Genomic DNA, 24,310 nt, shown 5'->3' on the forward strand with positions numbered 1-24,310 from the left:
TTAGTTGGTTGATTTCTTCACTTAAGTTTTGATTTTCTTTAATTAAATTCTGATTTTTCTGAATCAATTGTTCTGAATTTAACCTTAAGCTTTCATTTTCAGAATTTAGTTTTTCTTGTATTTCAGCACTAGAATTTCTTTCTTTTGAAATTTTTTGAGTTAGTTTCTTAAAATTTTTATTCTTCATAGCTAATTTTCTACATTCACCATACAAATCATGAAAAGCATTTAATAATTCATCATAAGAGAATTCTCCTTGAAAATCATTTGATGTAATAGTAGATTCAGATTTTACCTTGTCTTCTTGTGCCATAAAGCACAAGTTAGTTACCTCTTGTAGTTCCTTGGAGCTAATATCATCATTGTTGCTCCTAACTTTTATTTTCTTGCTTGACTCTTTCTTGGTCAAGGCTTTCTTCCTTTTTATTTCTTTCTTCCTTTCTTCTTGCTTCCTCTTCTTCTTTGTCTTTAGGAAGCTTTTGAATCTTTCGGTGTTTGGGAATGGATCCTTGTTTTCATCACCGAATTCTTTATTTGTTGTTCTTTCTTCCTGATTTTGAGTGTTTCCTGCATGCTCAATGTTAGTCTTGCAATTATCCTCAAGTAATCTAACATGGGGTTCCTCGGAAATATCATACGTTGCTTCAAGAGAATCCCATATTTGTTTGGCAGATGAACATATACAGATTTGGTTGAAAATATTTTTATTAAATGCACAGTAGAGAAGGTTCATAGCCTTAGCATTTAGTTCAGCCAAATTTTTATCGAACATACTTTCAATCAATTTTGTGGGTGTGTGTAGGCCATTTGTTATGACATTCCATAACTCATAGTTTTGTGATTGAGTAAAGATTTTCATTCTAGCTTTCTATTGAATATAGTTAGATCCATCAAACAGTGGAGGTCTGCTTGTGGAAAGTCCCTCAGCAAATAATACGTTATGTGGGGTTGTCATGATCTTTGGCTCTAGTCGGTTAAGACTACAAATAATATTTGAGCACCTGCTCTGATACCACTTGTTGCCCAAGGTGACAACCCAAGAGGGGGGGTGAATTGGATCTTTTAAAACTTTTCAACTACTTCTAATCTTTTAGAGTTAATTAAGCTAAGTTGTATGGATGCATAGTGGAATTTAAACTTAGCAAGAGTATGATTCTAATCTAATCAACTATTAAGCAGCGGACTCAATAAAAGATTAGTCTAAGTATACCCAAGTATGCACTTCAATACAATGAGTCTTAATGCTGTTATATTGAATGAGACTTGATTAAGTAAATTGAATATGCTTGCAACTAGAGGATGCACGGAGAAGAGTTAAGCTAGCAATGTATCTAAGTAAGTAAGTGAGTGAGGAAGTTAGATAACAAAGAGCATCACAAACACAACAAACATATAGTGGTTCGGTGCACCCCAGCACCTACATCCACTCCCCAAGACCTCTTGGGAATTTCACTATAATCCTCCAGATTACAGCCGGTTGTTTTACAAGCTCACAACCCAACTTGTTGTTTTGCGAGATTACAACGAACTCGGTCGGTTTTCACAGGCTCACCGACTAAAACCAACCGATTGTTTTTCCGGGTTCACAATCAAACCCAGTTGGTTTTTCCACAGGCTCACCAACCACAACCTTACAACGATTATTTTCCGGATTCACAATCAACCCAGTTGGTTTTCCCAAAGGCTCACCAACCACAACCTTACACCGTTGGTTTTTCCTTTGGCTCACCAACAAACCTTAACCCCTTGATTCAATCTCTTGATTGAATCAAGTTACAAGATATTAAAACAAAGGTTTAAAACAAATCAAAGCTTCTTAAACAAGCAAATATAACTATATAAACAAATAGAGTAAAGAGAAGCCCTCAACCAAGTTGTGTAGATGAGAAAACTCGGCTTCTTCTTTACTTGACCCTCTTCTGATTTCGCACGAGGTAGAGGATCACTGAGGCAGCACACAGTTGGAGAGGAAGCTTTTGAAATTCACTCGGATGCTCTTCTTCTCTCTATTTGCTTTGAATGGCCCTTTTGTGCTTTTGGGAGATTTTTCTTTGAGATCTCTTTCCTAAATGTTTTCTCCCACTTCCATACCTTCTTTTTTTAGTTCTCCTCTTGATTTTATAGCTTTAGATGTCGTGGAAACAGAAATCTAGCCGTTAGAGACAAAAATAGAGCCGTTGTGCACAGTCTGCAACTCCTGACAAAGTTTCCGTTGGGATCGGAGTCGACTCGCGTGATCTGGAGTCGACTCGCCTGTTGTAGGAGTCAACTCGTGCTTTTCTGGAGACGACTCGGCCACTGTTCCAAATTTGAATTAATGTGCATGCCTTGTCCTAGAGTCGACTCGGACCAAACTGGAGTCGACTCGCCAATAGTTGGAGACGACTCGGGCACTTAGGGGTCGGCTCATTCTTAGAAATCCAGAGGACATACTTTCTGATTTTCTTCCTCGAGTCGACTCGGATTCTCTTGGAGTCGACTCGGCTCTCAGAGCCCGAAAACTGATCCTCTGTATTTTGGGGTCGCGCTGCCTTGGAGTCGACTCGAACTATCTTGGAGTCGACTCGCCTCTCAGAGACGAAAATACCGTCTTCTGTCTTTGGGGTTGCGCTACCTCGGAGTCGACTCGGTTCTCAGTGTCTGAAATTGGCTCTCTGACTTTTTGCCTTGTTTTCCTCAGGAGTTGACTTGCCAGCCATCGGAGTCGACTCGAGTTCTTCAGGAGTCGACTCGGCTCTCAGGGTCCAAAATAGCTTCTCTGTCTTTCTGTCTGTTACTCCCTGGAGTCGACTCGTTCTACTCTGGAGTCGACTCGACAAGCATCGGAGTCGACTCGAATTCTTCAGGAGTCGACTCGAGGACTATTCTTTTGAATTTTTCTTTGAATTTGCTCCTCCAATTTGAATCCTTTGAACTTGAAACTTGGGCCAATAAATTGTAGCTTTCTTCCAACTTTTCTTGAGAGCTTTGGAGGCCTTCTTGTGTTCTTCCAACTTGCTATGTTCCTTGCAAAATAAATATCTTTCTCCTTGCAACACAAACATTAGTATTTATACTTCAAGGTTTTGTGATCATCAAAATCAATCTTTAAATCAATCTTTGGGTCATCATATACTAAATCAAACAGCAGAATAATGTAATAGATATAGACAAAGATAAAATCAAAGAAAAAACACAAGGAAGAGGAGAAACAAATATCAAACCTAAAATGATGAACAAACAAGTTAAAAGGTAGATTTATTTGGATGATATTTTATAAATTTCAAGATGAAGTACACAAAACAAAAAACATATTTCAATAAAAGTGGTATTCTACTTTAATATTTAGTAAAAAGGGGACAAAAATGGAAACAATAGCATAACAATAAGAATAATTCATATACACACAATTGAAATAGAAAAATTTTAATTTTAATTAAGCAAAATTAGGGAGGAGCAAATATTTTGTTTAGAAAGAGATTCACCCAATCATTATAAGTTATAATAAATAACAAGAAAATACTTGAACAAAAACCCAAAAAGGAAATACCCTAGGGATTCGTTTGGTTGGGCCATATCAGATTACAGGATAATCTAATGATTCTTAGATGTTATTTATTGAAAAAATAATTATGAAAAAAATAAATTTTATCACATTTGGCTGGTGGAAAAATTACTTAGAAAAATTGCATCCAAAAAAATTACTTTGTGGTTGGAGATAATCTTATACGTGAATATTACCAAATTTTCAATAGCACCCTTGAGTAAATAATTCAAGTAATGGTATTTTTTTTTGTTCAGTCAAGTTGTTGCCTATTGATGGCCCACTTACATGAAGGCTGCCAACATGGGCCATTTCTAATAAAAAAATTTATATTAGTTAATAAATATTTTTAAATTAACTATATATATATATATATATGTATATTAGAGTTAGGGCTGTTGTGGGATTGAAAATATGAAGTGGGCATTTATGGGTAGACCTGCTTATCAGACAAGCCGAGCTCAACTACAGGTATGAATAAAATTAGCTAGGCCCGTCCCAGGCTCGGCTTTTACCAATTAGCCTCGAGCCCACTTCCAAAAGGGAAGGCCAACACCCAAACTCCTCCATCTCAAACTCTCCAATGGGAAGGCCTCCATCTAAGCCCACCTTCTCCTCCATAATCTCGCCATCAAGCACGGAAGCAGCAAGGGGAAGACGGCGGGGCTCTATCGACCTCCCCAAGCCTTGGTCTCCTTGCCTTTGTCGTTAGTTTCTAGCAGTGCAGGACTCAAGTGCTCAAATGGGTAACGGTCTGTTAGGGTAGGAGAGGGTGGAGCTACGGAGAGGAGAAGGAAGGAGGCGAGAGATGGAGAAGAGGGGAGAAAGAGCATTTGAAGGAGGAGGGTCGTAGAGGCGATGGTGATGGAGGCGACAAACTCGGTGAGACAAAAGGACGATGATCTGGACCACGAGGTTGTCAGAGAACTCCTCGTTGGGTCATTTTGATGATCTGAACCAAAATGGTCCACGCTCAGGCGAGCCCGGCAGGCTGCCTGTTTTTTGATCAGATCTATTTGTGGGTTTCAATAAAAAGCAGAAGCATTTTTTTTCGAGTAATAATAATTTCAGATTATCTTCACTCGATAATTTAGTATAAAAAAAATAAATATCTTTTCTATGATAATATTATTTTATTTTTTTTTTGTAAAATAGGCATGTGACTCGTCATTTATTTTATCATCTCTTTCATCCTCTTTTCGTACTAAGCATGATAATTTGATATAATATTTATTTTTTCATACCAGATTAATCCTAACCAAATTAACTCTAAAAGCATTAGTCTATCCCTTATTCATACATGATTTTTCTACTACTCTTCAAGAACATTAAAATATAAATAAATTTTATTGGAACAAATCTACATTATTTTTTTTTGAGAACATGTAAAATGTATCTAAAATAATTTAATATTATGTTATATTATGAAAAATTAATGTACGCCAATAATTATAATATTTTGTATCTTTATTATTATATTATACTATAAATATAATATTATATAACATTATATCATAATATATTGATATGTTATATTAAATAATTTAATAATATATTAAATTATTATGCTATAGTATATAATGTTATATTATTATATTATAATAATATTATATTGCATTACAGTAATATTATACTATATCATATATTTATATATTAATATATATATATATATATATTATATTTTATCATGCAATGTTCTTTATGATTATTTTGTCATACAAAAATACTTCTTAGTTTGTTTACCAAACACATGTTAAAATGTCACAACACTTTATAAATATAGTTACCAAACAGAAAATAACTTTTTATAAAAATTCTACCTTAAAAAGCTCTAATTGCAATAACTCTACCTCCAAAAATTTTACTACCAATAGCTTCCCCAAACAGAGCTTTAGTACACAACTAACATGCCACTGATGACTTATATCAGCTGGCGGGTGATAATAAAATTTTCTCCCTTTTTTTTAAACAAATGTTGGTTTCAAAATATTTTCTTTTCAATAAAACAGCAAAAATAAAGGATAGAAATAAAGTACTATTTAATTTGAAGCCGCCGGATATTTTTGTAAAGAAAAAAATGGTCTGAGAAGCCGTTACAACAGCCGTTAGGAAAGATATCACGCCGTGAGTCAAACTAGTGGAGACGTCCGGAGCCTCCTATGTCATCCCCCAACCCCGTCGCGGCACCTGGCCTCTCCTCCCCCAAACCCTGCGAAGCCTCCACTTCTCCTCCCTCTCTCTCTCTCTCTCTCTCTCTCTCTCTCTCTCCATCTCATCCTTTGTTGATGGGCTTTACCTGGATCTCATGGCAGTTCCCGTCACCTGCCTAGGCGTTGGCGGCGGTGTCCACACCCTTCCCCTCGTTCTCCTCTTCTCCGAGCCCATCATCGGCCCACCTTTCTCCACCCGCTCCAAGCCCTTCAGCAGCTCCCTCCTCCTCCACCTCACCCTCCTCCACTCCCTCTTATAACCCCATACCACCTCCTCCGGCGATCCGATGGCCCTGGTCTTCCTCCACCACGTCGTCGGCGATCTCACCGTGGGCAAGCCCGACCTCGCCGAGTTCTCCGAGGAGGAGACCGTTGAGGCCGCCATCCGCGCCATCGGCGACTGCGCAGAGGGCGCGATCGCCGTCTGGCGGCGGCGGGCTCCGCAGCAGCAGCAGGCCCGTCTGCAACCGGCAGCGGAACCGAGGGCGGCGAGGTTCGTCGGGATGCTCAACTCGCTGGATGTGGTCGCGTTCCTTGCGCGGTCGGTCGGGGACCACGAGAAGGCGATGAGGTCACCGGTCTCCGAGGTTGTCATCCCCAATCCGTCCCTCTTGAAGGAGGTCGATCCCGGTACAAGGTGGAATTTTCGTAAGAAATTTGGATCAAATTGCTATTATCTATTTGGATTATACTTTTTGATTGCTTCTTTGACTTTTGATTGATCTTTGCTAATTGATCTCCTTTTTTCTTAGCTGATACACTTCTATGAGTTTGGTTGTTGAATGAGGGTCAATTCTTCAAAGTTCAGATGTTTATGTTCTGGTATTTCTTTGAATGATCAACTTGTGTTTTGTTTTGTTTATGATATGGTTGTTTGTCGATTTGTTGGTCTAGTTAATGTTATCACATTTCACAACTGGTTCCTAGTTTCTGGTTAGGTTGATAATTGGGTTGATCAAAGGTGGTCATGTGAATCTCTGCTTACTTTATCTGGGTATATGCATGACTTAGGTTGAGCAGGTGCACTTTATGAGCATTTCCAATTATACAATGCCTTTTGGTACAGCAATATGTTGCCATTTGTCTATATGTTTTATCATTTGGGGGGAGAGAGAGAGAGAGAGAGACTTTTCAGCTGATCACCATATTAGGGTGACAAGCAAAAGAATAGTGCTAAATCTACATGACGATGCTGGCAAACGACATCTTTTTAGCAATGTAATGCTTGAATCCTAGACTTGTGATGGTCCCATCTTATTGTTGCTGATGGACCCACGTAGTAAGAAATGAGCTTTTTCATGCATTATTAATAGCCTGCAGAGGTTCCCTTTTTCTAGACAAGCATGTACGCTACACCTATTGAAGAAGGCAAGAGACCCTGAAGATGGGAAAAAAAGAGACAATGGCACTTTCTTTTTACACTTTAATTTAAACTGTTTGAAATACCAATGATGGGTATCCTATCGTGAGAGGCTGGGCAAATACACCTTATCAAGGATTGTACTGACAAAGGGGATCAATGGATACACATGGATAACCCCAAACAGCCTTGGTATGGCTTTTATTGTCCTCCAAGCTCTGGTTTGGATTTTTTTCTTTTTATGATGTTTTCTTGTCCAAATACTATGTTTTCACAAGAAATAAAAATAAGAATATTGAGTTAAATGCTCTAGTTAAGGTTTCTTATATGTGGTAAAGTCATTCACAATATCACATAATTTGCAATCTATAATACATTTAAAAGATATACACTTTAAAGTGAGCAATCAGAATGAAAGTAAATAGAGAAACAATATTATTCATAATATCATTTAACATTATTAGTAGCTACAATCCAAAATCATTCAAATGATTTCTACTATTATCAATTATCACTAACTAGGCAGTAGCTTACTTTTCCGGGTTTTTTTTCAATTATTCATTTTTGAAAAAATTTTATAGCATGTCCTAAAGTGTAAGAATATTGTTTACACTTTTTTGAGAGTATTCATTCTATTTCTTTGTATTCATCAATTTGTCTTCACTTTTTCTGTAATTCAACAACATCTTTGTGCATATATTTTGATTAATTAAAATTATAATTAGTTTAAAATTTCTGATAATTTTTGGTTTTGGCTTGGGTGGAACCTCAGCATGTCATATCGATTGAGGATCAAATTTTAGAAACATGTGCCCATCACTAGTATAATAATTGTTATAGATAGGCTGATCTTGTGAACCCTTGGAGCAACTCATCTCTCTTTCTTCCTCTTGTTACCACATTCAAATGGTGAAAAATAAGAGAAAATCACCTTGTGACCTACTCTCCAAGTGATACCTAGGTGTCCGCTCAATTTCAGAGCAGTTCCAAGTGGTTTACGGTATACTTACCATGATCTCAAGCCACTCAATCCACCTCCGTTTATGTAGTTCAGACAATTTCGCTCTGAACTGAGTCCCCTGTATCAAATTGAACCTCCCCGTAGTGAGGAGGCCTCAGTACGGTACATGCTGAGATGTATGTGCCCAACCACTCGATACTTCAAACCTTGATTTAAACAAATGAATGATTACTTTTTGCGGCTGGAAACTTGTTACCTCAATACCCTATCTGAGTAGTATTTTTAAAATTTCCTAATCTCATGATTTTGCTCCTTAAAAATGGATGTGCCCCTTTTATTTCAAACTTCCACTAGATTGAATGTGTATATGCATAAGGCATAATTGTCATTTTTGTCCATGAGAAGTGATGGACAAGCGCCACAAATGTCCAAGTGCACTTTAGGCATGATGGAAATGTTTAAATTAGCAAGCTGGTAATTCAAAATGGATCAAATAAAGTCATAGTGAAGTAACACAACAATTTCAGTCGAAAGCAGTTTCTTGTCATCACGGCTCCTCATGAAATAGCTCATTGGAACTGATGATACACTGAAAATGAGAAGGCTTGATACTTGTGCTATAACATTATCTTCGAAACTCTTGCCCTAAAATTACAGTTTGCAACATAAGATTTAACATGAAGGAAGAACCATTGCTTTCACATTTCTACCTTAAAGCATCACTAGTGTTCTCTTCATGGTTTATTAAGACATAAAGAAAAGAAGTTGTTGTCTTTTCTGATCCCTTTATCATGGAGTTCTATCCTGCAGATTTCCCCACTCTTTGACAACGGTGTTTAATCTTAAAACATAACTTAAAATTTCCCCACTCATATTTATATACAGTTTTTTTGGCACCTGCAATGCATGCGGTTAATCTGAGTGACAGAGCACTTCATGGATGACTGTGTTCCCATTTGTCAAAATTGTTTGGAGCTGATGTGATAAATATAGTTCCTAATTAGTCATATTGCTAGGATGCAAATGGAGGAGTGTATATATTAAATGAAGGATCCTCAATAGTAAGAGGCAGGGGGACAACTTCAAGTGTCTATCTATTTTTAGCATTAAAGGATGGTGGGACATGAGGCTTCTTACATTCATGGTTGTTGAAGGCTTTAGTCTTTGGAGGCTGGCCTCATGCGCTGAAGTCTCGAGGATTCCACATAGAAGTAGAAACTTACGTAATCATGCAGCAAGAATGTGCACATATCATCTACCATATATTGTTGTTTTACTGTGCAGTCTCCTATATTCAGATCTGTCCATATACTTATGTACCCATTTTCTCTTAAATTTTTGTCTCTGTACCATACCGTACCAGAAGAAAATTGGTACGAAACACATCTTTAAGTCGCTACAAACTCCATACCGTCCGTACCGAGGTATACCATTCCATATCCATGTATATTGAGGTACGTACCGGTCCGTACCGAGGTGTACTGAGATAAAAATTGAGAAAAATGGTTAGAGAACTATTTTAGCACAAAAGTGTACCGTACCATACTGTACCAAACTGATAAGGTTCTGATATGATATCCGGTACCGAGATTGCGGATTTGGTTATAACAATTCAATTGGGATCAGTATTTTTTTCCCCTTGGCCTTAGAGTGGTGTTATCTGATGGAAATTTCTCTCTTGATTTCATATACTCTATTAGCTTTGTTTTTATTCGACACTTGTACTATGTACTTGATTGGTTAAATATCACAGTTACACTTTGCTAGAGGTTGTTAATTCATTGCAACTATTTTCCTGAATGACTGTATGCTTTCTAACATGTTCTGTATAGTATGGTAGTTGTTTCTTTAAGTTCCAAGAGTTTTGCTATTTGTGAATTCCTTCTACTTGTAGCATCAGTTTTTAATTATGCTGTGGTACATGAATTTCTGATCACTTTTGGCTAGGCAAAAGATTTTTCACTTGCTTGTTGTTCAGTCAATTTGACTAATACTCCAGAGGCATCATTCTTAACATGTCTTTTAGCTTGAAGATATGTTCAACCCTGAAACTAGCTTAAGTATTTTCGCAGTTTCCATTAGAGCCTTTGATATGTTATTTTGAGTGTCTTGTGGTTTCCATATAATGTTGTAGCGCTTACAATAAGTTAGCAAAATGAGTTAAAACAGAGTTCCTTCCTACTGGTTTTACACCTTTTGTGTTAAATATTGGACGTAGTTGATTGTAATCAGCAAAATTTAGTCAGCACACTTACATTTGAAGCACCTTATTTGAGAAAATATTTGGTATTGGAGTGTAGACCCATTAACTGATCTTTTCCTTTTTAGTAGAATCATCTTTGCTCCAGTTTAACAGTTAGTAGTGAATGAAGGATTATTTCTTGGTTACTGTCCGATGCAATACACTTGGAAGCCAAATTTCCCTGCAATTCTTTGCCTCTGATTGTATTCCCTCTAGCTTACATGTTTCTATGGAAACAAAGAAATTGCTGGTTGCTTTTTAACTGGAGTTTTGGTCTGGCTCCATTCCTGCCCAAGACTTTCATCCTGGTAGTTTTCAGTTTGGGCTTCAAATGTTTTTGCTTTATGACAATTATGATTCATGCTTCCTCAAATATGTGATAATTCTGCTTCAACTATTAGAATGTAAATAATTCATAAACTTGAATTTTACTAGCTCTGCTTCTTTGAATAATGTGGGGATATTCATTATTACTATCATTCTACCAAATAAAGAAAAGGCAACTTTTTACAAACTTGCATTCCTCAAATGATAGCTTACTTTTTCAGTGTCAAAAAAGATGCTTATGATGGAGAGGCTACTATTATATCCCTTTTCATTATTTTCTTTATACTTCTGATCCTTTTTCATTTAAGAACTCAAATTTTGTCATGCAAGGTTGATCGATGCTCTAGAGATGATGAAGCAGGGAGTGAGGCGCCTCCTCGTGCGCAAGAGTGTTGCATGGAAAGGTATCAGCAAGCGCTTTTCCGTTCTGTATAATGGCAAATGGCTCAAGAACATTGAAACCTCCTCCCCAGGTGGCGCTAGTAGTAGTGGCCCACCATCCCCATCTTCTCTCCCTGATGACAAGTTCTGCCTCCTCTCCCGAGAAGATGTGGTTCGCTTTCTAATTGGCTGCCTGGGTGCTCTTGCCCCTCTCCCACTATCTTCTATCTCCTCTCTTGGAGCCATTACTCCACACTATGCTCATATTGAAGCCTCCTCCCCTGCCCTTGAAGCAATTCGTAAGATCCCTCAGGACCCTTGTGCCATTGCAGTTGTGGAGACAAACTCTGACGGCACCCACAAGATTGTTGGAGATATCTCTGCGTACAAACTATGGAAATGTGATTACTTAGCAGCAGCATGGGCTATGGCAAACTTGTCAGCAGGACAATTTGTTATCGGGGGAGATGATAATGCAACAACTCCGATCTCTCTTCCCGATTTTATTATCAATTCGCCGGTGGAAGATGGTGGGACCTCTTCAAGGCCGAGGAAGTTCAGCAGCAGAAGTATTGGATTCTTCAGCAACCAAGCAAGCCAGAAGGCAGTAGGGAGGGTGAGAAGCATGTACAGGGGAAGGAGCGTGCCATTGACATGCAAGCACACGAGCTCGTTGGCAGCTGTGATGGCCCAGATGCTGTCCCACAGGGCTACCCATGTTTGGGTAACTGATGCTGAGTCAGAAGACATCTTGGTTGGTGTGGTTTCATACTCTGACATTCTCCATGCGGTTACCAAGAACCCTACAAACGTAGTTCCTCCAGCGCCTTGATTTTGTCCATGCTATGCGTTCGTTGTTAATAATTCTTTGCACAAATTGTATCCCCCATCATTGGCCTATAGGAAGTTTGCTCAAGGACTGTTTTGATTGGGTTGGAACCTATGTCTTAGTATATCTTGCAACAATTATTTTTGTTGTGACTTTTCTTTCAATAAAAAATATTTTTAGATGGTTATTAGTAACAATAACTATAATTACGGTCACTATGCTTATTGTTTGATAGATATCTTGTATCTAATTTTATCTATAGCTTTCTCCAGGAGGATACTTCCACAGATAGTTTTTCTGCATGTATATCACTTGTCAATCTGTAGAAATGTCACAACAGTTTAACAGATCTATCAAAACAGTTTTTAATCACTGATAAAAATATTAGTTGATTAAGGCTGGGCAAAATTATACTGTAGAGAAATAATATATATAAGCTTCAGGCAGTGTTTAATATATAGTCTTAAAATGGATGGATAAGCATGAAACTAGAATTGCATATAAAGCTGGAAATGGGTTAGATACAAACTGGGCATCCACTTTTATATAATAAATATGAATATAGATATATATCTTAACTTGATGTTAAAATTTATATGTATATTTGTCTTAAATGATTGGAAATGAATCATATATTATGGATGAAATACTATTTCATTTCATAATTTTGAAGCTTCTTTTATTAACAAATTTGGTTCGGTCTAGCCTAATTTTTTTACTCATAAGAAAGGTTTTCACTGTAGATATTTTACATGCCTTCTTATTTATTTTTTAGAACAAACAAATGATCGTACAGAAAACAATAAACATATAATTGGATCTAGTTAATCATCTGACTTTTCTAGTGGATCTTAATAATTATCCTATATATTGTATACTCTAGATGGCAAATTTATTATTAGGGATTGCATCCACCAAATCAATATGTAGTCGTATAGAAAGAAGATTAAATCAGGAATATATTTAAGTTGTTACTTATTTCTTTTAGAGTCTATAACAACCATATGTAACTAAACAAAATTGCACATAAAACTGGATATTTGAATTCGTGTTAGACATTGGTATACCATATTAATATTTCGTGCGCACGATGATATTCTTCTTAATAAATAAGATTTATTCAACAATGAAGTAGAAAGATGGCAAGGAGAAGCAAAAATCAAGAATTCTAATAAAATAATAGAACTAGAAATTTTGTTTAATTGAAAATGTTCTTTATAATGGTTAGACCGTTCCATGTTTAATTATAAGATTCCTTAAACCTTTCAAAAAATATATCTACATTCATCTCTTATAAATAAGGAAAAAAGGGACATTACCTATACTATAACATCTTTGGTTTATCTTGATATTGCGTGATTGGATAAGATCTCCAGAATTATATTCCAATCTATGGCAGCCTTTTATAAATGATTTTGGTTCAAACCTTTTTGTTTGTTTGATCAGCCATTTAACGTATATTGGCTCAAGCACATATTAGCCAAGTCTTGGTCGAGTCCATGACATTTGCACTAATATCAGCCTTTCTTCATGGATATAAAAATAGATATGGATACCAATCAATTGCTCTAATTGTACTTATACTAGAATAAATTGTGATTTGAAAAAAATCTAAATAGATAATAACTTATCCATTTTCATCCCTATTCGCATGGCATGACATATAAGCGTCTTACCAATTTGTGCATAACATGCAATAGCATCTTACAGAAGTAGGAAAGGAAAATGAGAAAATAAACTAATTGTGCTCGGAAAATTTGTCTGAAAATTGTTTTCTAGCTTAAAATCGCCCATTTAATTCTTATATTATATCACAATTCTTCACATAAACCCTCTATCAATTTGTTACATCGCATTGTAGTCAACCACTCTCTCATGTGAGTCATGTTCATGTAAGTCTCCATCCATAGGTCACTTTAGCTAGAGATTCCAAGTAAATGCTAAGAACTCGCGTTTATTTGCACATCCATCAAAAAAGAGAAAAAGGGGACGAACGTAAATAATCTCTCTCTCTCTCTCTCTCTCTCTCTCTCTCTCTCTTATGTAGATCATAACAATTTATGCTTTGGTCACCCACATTATGTCACATTCATGACTATCAACATTTTCTCCTACTGTAATCAATGTCATTGTACTAGATCGGTTGATGGCTTCCTCATATTTATTGATACACCTTATTCCTTTATATATATCCATAATGATCCATAGAAGGTGCAGAACGGAACATGTGAAAATTATGTGCATGCAAGCTGATGCTGCTTATTCCTCTCCCATCAAATCTAGTACGAACTAGGAATTTGTGTGGTGTATCAACGACCACCTATTTGGTTTGCATACAATACAAAATGCTCATAATAAGAAGGAAGCTGAATCTCTCACATGGTACGTTTCAATAAGATTACATTCGATGAAGTCAGCACTACCTTTCCTTAATTCTCCCCCTCTTGAGAACACGTTACTCCTTAAATGATATATAGCTATAGATTACACAAAGTCGATGGACAAAATCTCACCACGTAACCAACGTTGTAGGAATTTTCTATCACTAGGTCGAGTTGTGCTAGAGGAAGGTCGGTATTAGCGACGAGTGTTCGCATCTCACCTCCGCCATATAAATTTCGACGTGCCGTTTCTATCTTCTTTAGAGAGAAAAAATAGAAATGACGTGACTCAAACTCACCATTAAAGGACAAAATTGAATTGTAACAAAATATAAACATGAAAACATATTAAGCATGAACTCCAATGGCAATTTGACATACAATGTATAGATTCATGAAAAGATTTATTGTTTGCATTGTATGCACCATGTGGCTATTCATGCAGCCAAAAATGACGGATGAATTTTAGAAATTTTATTCATCAGCATGCATTTAAAATGTACGATAGTATAAAAATCAGTCATTATAATTGGTTGCATATATGGCCATGCTTGTAAACATAACGTAAAACAATAATTTCTTGGTGCATGGACCCACCACCACGAAGACATATTGAGTTATAGGCAACAAGATGGGTGATGGAGAATGAGGAAGGGGTGGCAAGCCAGCATGGAGCCATCTGAATACTACAATGGAGAAAGCCAAAAGCAAAGTTGACGCGGCTTTTATTGCACCGCCTGAGTTGAGCTCCAGTTACATCGCACCGTTGCGCCTCGACTAATTGCCATCACTTTCCCTTGAAATCACAAGATTAGGATTTTGTATAGAAATTATTAAAGGACAGAAACCAAGGCACCACCAAGAAGGGAAGCAAAAAATGCCAACAACAAAAGGTTGAACGCGGACGGAGTATTTGCCTGAGAATGTAGTCGAATATCCTCGTATTCCCACTCTAATGCGCTTCTTTTTAATATAGCAATATCAAAACAAGAAAATTAGATGTATATTTTACATTTAACTCCTTCAAATCTGAACTTATAAATAAAATTCATTTGATGATTTGATATCAAGGATGGTTGAATTCTTCTATCAACGTTAGGTTAATATTTTCTTGTCTTTTCTTTTTTTTTTTATAAGACTAGATGTTAGGCTAGGAGCTAGAAGCACAAGGATCACTATTTCTCATCTAAATTCTCAAGAGATTCTTTTAGCCCAAAAACAAAGCAGAAGTAAGGTGGGGTACAAGAAACTCTCATATTCTTCTCCCCATTCTTTAATTGGTTGCTACAACCACCAACTGCAAAAAGGTTAAGAAATTGCAATGATATTGCACATGGCTACTGACTTATGGAGAACCCTTCAAATAGCCATAATTTCAATGGTTGGTGATATGACTATGGTCATTAATAGCTATTTGGTACAAGTTATTGAGGCACAAAAATTTGAAGAATTTAGAAGAAACATAAAAATATTATGTTACTGTAATATCACTATATAAGTATCAACTTTGTCAACTTTCTCAGCCTCTCAAATCACCATGTTTACTTGCTCATAAAGTTACAATTGAAAGAAAGCAATGGATGAATGTAGCATTACACATATTTTAGACAAGTTTCTTAGCATAGTTCTAAAAATAAAACTAAAACCTATATATATATATATATATATATATATATATATATATCAATTTTTTATATACACATGCATACATAAATACATACACAAACTCCTGAAATATAATTTATTTTGCTTAGTTAAAAATTCATTGATTATCTTGTCTAATTTACACTATAGTCATGGGATAACTGGCCATAATGCATTGTTGGTCGTGCGACTTGAGAATTATATATAATACTAAAAAATATGATTAAAAAATAAAGTGTATATATATATATATATATATATATATATATATATATATATATATATATATATATATATATATATATATATATATATATGCACACACACACTTAATATTTGATCGGAACCCTCAAAAATTATTATTTTAATATTTATATGCTAATACAGAGTATCAGGAGTTTAAAAATAATGAGGGCAAAAGCGTAATTTTAAGAACAAAAGAGCCGGCGTCTCCGGTGGGGGCCATGGGGCTCCTATTAAATACCGGACGCCTCTCAGCTGCCCTTTTCCCTCTCTCTCTCTGAAGCGCAGGGACCTGAGAAAAAGGGACCTTTCTCTCTTTTCCCTTGTCTCACTCCCTCTCCCTCTCTCTCTCTCTCTCTCTCTCTCTCCGAAGAGAGAAGAAAAGAAGGAAGAAAGGGAAGAGAAAAGAAGAAAGGACCATGGCGTCGAGGGTGGCCTTCCGACCGGAGGCGTTCCTATGCTTCTCTCCTCCCAAGATCAAGAGGAGCGCTAGATCTCCCAGGATTTCCATGGCCTCCACCGTCGGCCCATCCACCAAGTGAGTTCGTTTATTCCTTATACTCCCTTCTTGCATTGGATTAGGACTTCTGTTGCTCTTGTGCGCGTGAATCAAGCTGCGGGTTCTATTTCCTGACCGATGGTGTTGCTTTATTGCGGGGAATTTGTGCAGTTCTGGGTGATCTTGATGTCCTGAGCTATCAGCTTGTGTGAATCTGTAGATTTTTTTATTTCTTTCTTTTTTTTGCTCCGTATTTTGTATGTTTTTTGATTGGGATTGGTGAAAAGCTTGGCTTTTTCTCTGATTTTTGACGAAATTGCGTTTTTACGAGGGCGCCGACTGGCTGAGTTGATAAAATCTTGGCAAAAGACACCCGAGTTTGATCCCGTCTTCCGGATGATTTGCCGCCGGGCTCCCACTGTCTTAGTTCTCAGGAAAAAAGATTGCTTTTTTTGTAGAGGAAGCGTCCTCGTTTTGTTTTATGGGGAGCATGTGCTTTTTTTTTGGTTTAATTCTTGTTCTTTCTTATTTTTTAATTTAATCCAGAGTCGGTGTTTGAGGGATCCATGGTGTCTTGTATTCGTGAGTGTATGGTTTTGTTTTTGCCACCATCGGAATTGGTCCAGAATATAAGTAATTTAATGGGATTGATTTATACTCAAGCTCCATTTCGCTTTCATTTTTTTTTTTTTTTTGTATTGTTTGATGGGTTTTATTATATTTTAATCAGCTTACTCTGGTAATATAAAAAGAAGTGGTGTTGGCGTTTATGATTTTGTTATTCTGCTCTTGAGGCTATTCGACACATAGGTCAAATTGGTCTGATCTTATCGTCGTGTGAAAATGCTTGCATGCCTTCTTAACATGTCTGCTCAACATGTATTGTTGGATATTCTATTCCATAAGTCCTTTTAACCAAATAAAGAAAGGCAATGGCATTTAAGATGTCCCATAGAAGATGTCTGGTCCCATAGAAAATGCTTGTGCTTGTCTCTTTCTTATATCTGTCCCTACAATATTATTCTTTTGTATTATCTCTCTGTGAATTTGAGAATACATGGACCAAGTACAACTCTAGAGACCAGGTTTTGGGAAAACTGCAAGAAAGTTGAATGTTTCATTCTATAAATCACGAGTCTTAACATATATGGAAATGAGTGACTATCAGATAAATGAGATTCAATACATCTGTTGGTGCATCTAAATGCATGCATGTCATGTATTAATATGGTGGGATCAGATCTTCCAGTAAATTTATAAGTTATAATTCAGAATAAAAATGTTACAAAAATGCACAGACTGAAATAAAAATACAGAATCTAAAAATTAAGGAATTAAACCCTTTGTAAACAAACAAAGTAGGATCTAGATGCATCTCAGCACTAATTTGCAGCATTTAAAAGTCCAGTTTCTTTGGGATTGAGATGTCCAGAAGCTCCTATCATTCTTCTTTTTCTTTTACCATCTTTGACCATGCATTAAGTAGCCTTCTGACCATCTTACATCGTATTAACTAGTGAAGTTGTTTTGCTTGACAGTTTCGTGGAAAAGTTGGTTACCATTTTTCTATGTATAAGAAAACTTTAACCAATAGAATGTACAAAAAATGAACTAATGAAATAAACCTTATTGGTCTTTATAATTTTAAGAATTTGTAGTATAGATTGTGTTCAAATCTGTTAATTGTTCATTGGCCTGACCAATTTATTTGATCCATGGAAACAAAGAACAAACCTAGTAGAAAATGTTTGCTTTTTTTTAATGAGAAATGTGTCCACAATGGTTTGTTGTACCAGTGCGTACTCCTCCATACTGGGCTTACAGTACCACTACTCAACCGAGTTTTGGTACCGAGGGGGTATCAACACTGTAGCACCATGGTATGGTATGGGGTCTAGTATACAGATAGCGAACCTTGGTGTCCATTCTTAATGATTAGATTTGTCAAGCGGCCAAATGGATTGGTCTAGAAGAAGTGATCAGACCAAACCAATGTGATGCATCAAATCATGTTTCTGAACAATATTTTCCTGCAGGTTCTTTTGCACGAGTTTTGTGTGGTGGATGCATCCTTAGCAGCCTACTAATCAGTTGCTTTAACCTCTAGTTGATAAAGTAGTAAGTAAGTTGCTTTGATTTTATTTTTCCTAGGAAAAATAGGTCTCAGCTGTTGCCATGTGTTGGAGCCTAGAATTCTGCAACTCATGCTGTGATACCTGACTTTACAACTCTGAAATGGTAACTTGGAAAGCCAGTTGTTCCTTGCTATAAATTCAAGATAGTGGTTTTCATTTGTATTTGTCAAAATTCCAGGAATGAAATAGTGGCAATATTGTGCATATATTAGTTGGGAATTCTGCATTTGACATTAATACTGCACTTTCTGCCCTATTTTAAAACTAAAAAGGATCTTAGGTGCAGTTTAAATCAGGTGATGGATCGAGAATAAACATGGAAGTTAGAGAATTCTTTGAAAGTTGAGTGTAGAATATGAAGAGGATGAACTTCACATCTTGGCCTTTAACCTAAAATAATCTAAGATATTCCACTTATTTGAAGATTGTCATGGAAGAGTCATAATGCTAGTTAATACCTTTCCCCCCATTATGATGTTCTCAACTTACTGAAGTTTCATCAAAGAGATATAAATATATCAAATATCATTAATTTTTAGGAATAGGTGGTAATTTGTAGAGGCTCTTGAAGTACACATAAATGTGGATGTTATAGTGTTAAACTAAGTTCCATTAGTTGTTATCCTAAGTGTACGCTTTCTATTATATGCTCTCATGCTATAGTATACCCGCCTTACTAGTTACCTTCTGCTTAGTTGCTTCAAGCCTTCAACTAAGTTGACTTCCTTTAAGCAATCCTTGCTAACATTAGCATGGGAAATTTTATTTATTGGTTCAGGTATTTCACTTAGCTAGAGAAAGTAGCTTTGAAGAAAGTAGTCCTTCCACCATGGCTCGCAATCTTGGTATCGTGTATTGTACCGGTCTAGTACCTGTATGTTATGATATTGATAGATCTTTGAAATGTGATTTGTAGGTTGTTTATTGTTATTTGGTCATGGGACCATATGATTGCTTGATGGTTGCAATTGTAATAAATAAAAATAGACAGTACATAGTTTTAGCTTGAAAATGCATATGTCAAATGGATTTGAATTATACATACTGATATCTAGTCTCTCGTAGAGTGTCTAAAAATATACATGCTGGTATCTAATCCCTTGTAGAGTGTCTATGCTGCTTATAGACACCCGGTTCTCATTCATAGTCAAGGCCTTGGACTTGACTCCAACATAGATAGTGGTCTCACCCTTGCATACAATAATCTGGGTCTCTTGGATAGCTACCCTGAAAATATGCCAATTTTCTTTTATTTTGCTTGTGTTATTTGTTTATGTTTGATGTGTTTGTAGATTTAATTGACGATTATTGTTAATATGTGAACTTAGTAGGATACTAAACATGCTGTAGATTATTGACAATATTTATATATTTATATTTAGAATTTTTTTAATTTTTTTTGAGAATTTTTAGTATTTTTTTAAAAAATAAAATGATTATGAAAGCTCGAACTCTGATACCTCGGTAAGAACCAGGCTTAGCCCTAGAAGGTAGGCCTGAAGGTCGAGCCGGTTCGAGCTGGGGCCTAAGAAAATTGTGTTGCCTGGCCCAAGCTCGGTTCGAATCGGCCCATGAATAGGTTTACTCATAACTTTATGATGTCATACAATTTGATCAAAACATGCTCACTATATCATAGTCGGAGAACAACTAGTTCTTCACCCATGTGTTCTAGAAAAATCTTCTTGAACATAATGTGTCTATACTTCCATGTGCTCTTACCATCACCTCTCTATTTTACTTTTAGAATTTTGTTTCTAGAAAATAGTATATTGGCATATTTTTTTATTTGTTCAGATTTGATTCATTTGGTAGCAGAGAATTGAACAGTTTCCATGAATTTATGATTGCAGTTTATAGAACGGATGTAATTAATGCATGTTTTCTTCTGTCTGAAGCCTTGATTTTCAAGGAGGAATGTCTAATAGGGATGAAAAGAGACTGGATAATATCTGTCTGGATCGATTTCTGTATCCATTTCCTTGTTCAAATCCATCCAGATATGATACAAACTTCAGCAACCAACTAATATCCATATTTATATCCAATCCATTAAAGGAAAATAGATATGAAAGTGGATAGACAGCTACTTGGTCCGTATCTGAATATCCGGTTCTGTTTGCAATCCTGTTTAGTCCTATATAGCTCTCATAAACTTTGAAGGAAGATAAGTGACGATATTAACGTGTCCTTAACTTAATTCACCTTCTATAAATATCTTTGATTTAGTTGTTCATAAAATTCAACTATACAATTTATATTTGCATTTATATTGTACATCTATTCGATTCGTATCCATATCTTATTCATCAACTGAAAATGGATACATATATCAATATACTGACATCCAATCCATTTTCATCCCTAATGTCTATGATAATAAATGTTATTTTTTAATGTATTTTATGATGGGAAAAGATTTCTTAGTGGAAACAAGTCTTATTGTATTTCATGACTCTGAGCTGTTGGATTTCAGCATATTCAACATGGTAAACTCTTTCTATGGTCTAGATTTACATTTTAACATTTTGCTAGAGTATATTCCTTTGTTATTGCCTGACTGAGAAATGGATTGTCCTCATTATGCAGTTTGATGTCATTTTAGAGAAATACTTTCTATTAGAAACCTAGCTAGATGTGGAGATAGCTATTTTACTAACTTTCTTGTGCAAGGTCATCAGCTCCAATATTCTTTTCTTCTCAGCATACCTGATCGCTATTTATTTCTTGTTTTCTAAACTTCCGTGGTTGCAGAGTGTTATGTTGAGCTGTCCGTGTATGCTTGTCATGTCATTGCATTGAGTAACTTAATTGAATATATTTTTTCCCCAACTGACTTTGCTGCATAAATGTGTACATCATGGATAACAGCCAAAATTTCATGTTTTAAATTTTTATGATCTCACAAGATGAAGTTATCTGGTCTGGTGAATATTATGTTTTGAAGAAGTATTCTTCTAAAAACTAAACTCTGTGCTTTATATTTATCATATCAGGGTTGAAATTCCAAAAAAGCCCTTCATGCCTCCACGTGAGGTACATGTTCAAGTCACACATTCAATGCCACCTCAGAAGATGGAGATTTTTAAGTCATTAGAGGACTGGGCAGAAAATAATATCTTGGTGCATCTGAAGCCGGTTGAGAAGTGTTGGCAGCCCCAGGATTTTCTCCCTGATCCATCATCAGAAGGATTTTATGAAGAGGTTAAGGAACTGAGAGAACGCTCTAAGGAGATCCCTGATGATCATTTAATTTGCTTGGTTGGGGATATGATCACTGAAGAAGCTCTTCCTACATATCAAACAATGCTCAACACCCTTGATGGAGTTCGAGATGAGACAGGGGCAAGCCTTACTTCTTGGGCTATCTGGACGAGGGCTTGGACTGCTGAAGAGAACAGACATGGGGACCTTCTCAACAAGTATCTATACCTTTCTGGTAGAGTGGACATGAAACAAATTGAGAAAACAATCCAGTATCTGATAGGTTCTGGAATGGTAAGTTTATCATGACATGTTAGTTTTTACTCAATTTCTTTAATTGATATTTTTCTTGTTTGTGATCATAGCATTATCAAATTCTGATAGAGTAAGGGTGCATTTTGCTTGCCTGAACAAGCTTCAAAGTTCACCAGTCATGGAGAAACTTCACTGAGATACAGTTATCATCTCAAAATATGGGCTTTTTTTTCCTTTTGCTTTTTCTTTTTCTTTTTAGTACTTCGAGCAAGCGCAATTTACTTCAAAAATAGTCTACTTGATATTATGCCTGAAATCTTTTGTGTTATTTTAGGTCTCTTTTCAGTCTATTATTGGTTTAGTGTTTTATTTATCTGGATCAAACATGTTAGGATAGACTATTTTGTATCTGTTAACTATAGTTCTAAGCAGTGATTGCTTCCATAATTTGGTCAGCAAATGCTTGAGATTGCTTGAATTCATTGTATTGCATACTTCATCGAATACGTCGCATCAATTAACAAGTCACTTTCTTGTTTCGCGTCTGTAGGATCCTAGGACAGAGAACAGCCCCTACCTTGGTTTTATATACACCTCATTCCAGGAGAGGGCAACTTTCATTTCCCATGGGAATACTGCCAGGCTTGCCAAGGAACATGGGGACATGAAGTTGGCTCAGATATGTGGTATAATTGCTTCAGATGAGAAACGCCATGAGACAGCGTATACTAAGATAGTGGAGAAACTGTTGGAAATCGACCCAGATGGTACCGTGCTTGCCTTTGCTGACATGATGAAGAAGAAGATCTCAATGCCTGCCCATCTGATGTACGATGGTCTGGATGACAACCTCTTCGAGCACTTCTCGGCAGTGGCCCAGCGTTTGGGCGTCTACACGGCCAAGGACTATGCTGACATACTTGATTTCCTTATTAATAGGTGGAAAGTGGGGGAGTTAACTGGCCTCTCTGGGGAAGGTAAGAGAGCCCAGGACTTCGTCTGCACTCTTGCTCCCAGGATCAGGAGACTTGAAGAAAGAGCTCAGGAGAGGGCGAAGCAAGCACCATGCGTACCTTTCAGTTGGATCTATGGCCGGGAAGTGCAACTCTGAGCATGACCGATATCTGTTTTGATTTAAATACCAGAATGTTTTGATTTAAATACCGGTTCTTCTGGGTTGGCCAAAATTTTGCGTCTGCATGTTTGTCTGCTATTTATAGGGTTTGGAAAACAATTAGCTTAAAATCCATATTTTCTTTGTCAATGGGTTGAGTCAGGATGGGGGAAGCTGTAGATACTCTTTTAAGCTATATCACAGATATCATCTTATGAGCAGGCCAAAGATGCTGTCGAAGTGGTGTCCGGTTGGAAACCTTCATGTTTCAATGTCTTCTTTGATGTATAAGTACCCCCATGTAGTAAAATGGGCTGATGAATGTATTGGAACCTAGTTCTTGCTCTCTTTTATAAATGTTTGTATGCTTGCCCTGGAATGTCTAAATTTCAGTCTCTCAAGCTTAAGATATACAAGGGAAGTAATATTTTTCTTTTAGTTTGCTTTGTATATTGCAAGTAGGAATTTATAGGAAAAAAGTTCTCCAGCTGTGTTTTTCTTCTTTTTTCTGCTCTCCCTTCCTTTTTTTTTTTCCCCCTTCTAGTATACTTATTGGAAAGATGGTTGAAAGTCAACAATCAAATATTTCTTTTTTGAATCATGTAATAAATACCTTAAAACACTTCTGCTTGTCAAATACCTGCTCATCTGCCTGCCATGGAATAGCCTTTTTTGATAATCTCAAGCATTGGGTGACCAAATTATGGAAGCAATCACTGCTTAGAACTATTTGTTAACAGATACAATATAGTCTCTCCTAAAATGTTTGATCCAGACAAAGAAGGCCTTATTCAATTTAGGCTATTTCATGGCCTTTTCAGGCATTTGGCAGGATTGCTTCCCAGTTGGTGGTATAACATTCCACTTATCCCATATCCCAACCCCATCATATAAATGTCTGCAACTATGCATCACATATGCAAAAATAAATTCTTTTAATGCTACTAATAGAACTACACCTGCAAATGTAGGAGTTGAACAAAAGTAATATCAATTAATTAT

The 24,310-nt window shown here is 36.4% G+C and overlaps 2 protein-coding genes across 2 annotated transcripts; both read left to right on the plus strand.

Annotated features, from left to right (window-relative positions):
- Positions 1–5,707: 5,707 nt before the first annotated feature.
- On the plus strand, positions 5,708–12,048 carry LOC103716147 (CBS domain-containing protein CBSX6-like). The gene is made up of 2 exons (XM_008804033.5): positions 5,708–6,370; positions 10,954–12,048. The coding sequence occupies exons 1-2, from the start codon at positions 6,021–6,023 to the stop codon at positions 11,834–11,836; spliced, it is 1,233 nt and encodes a 410-aa protein (XP_008802255.2). The 5' UTR covers positions 5,708–6,020; the 3' UTR covers positions 11,837–12,048.
- Positions 12,049–16,365: 4,317 nt separating this feature from the next.
- LOC120105704 (stearoyl-[acyl-carrier-protein] 9-desaturase, chloroplastic) lies at positions 16,366–23,695 on the plus strand. Its single transcript, XM_039118396.2, has 3 exons — positions 16,366–16,639; positions 21,732–22,233; positions 22,745–23,695. The coding sequence occupies exons 1-3, from the start codon at positions 16,521–16,523 to the stop codon at positions 23,303–23,305; spliced, it is 1,182 nt and encodes a 393-aa protein (XP_038974324.1). The 5' UTR covers positions 16,366–16,520; the 3' UTR covers positions 23,306–23,695.
- The last annotated feature ends 615 nt before the right edge of the window (positions 23,696–24,310 follow it).

The sequence above is a fragment of the Phoenix dactylifera genome, chromosome 12 (genome assembly GCF_051530095.1).
Source record: "Phoenix dactylifera cultivar Ajwa chromosome 12, Ajwa_hap1_PhDact_Kaust_v1.1, whole genome shotgun sequence".
Lineage (NCBI taxonomy): Eukaryota > Viridiplantae > Streptophyta > Magnoliopsida > Arecales > Arecaceae > Phoenix > Phoenix dactylifera.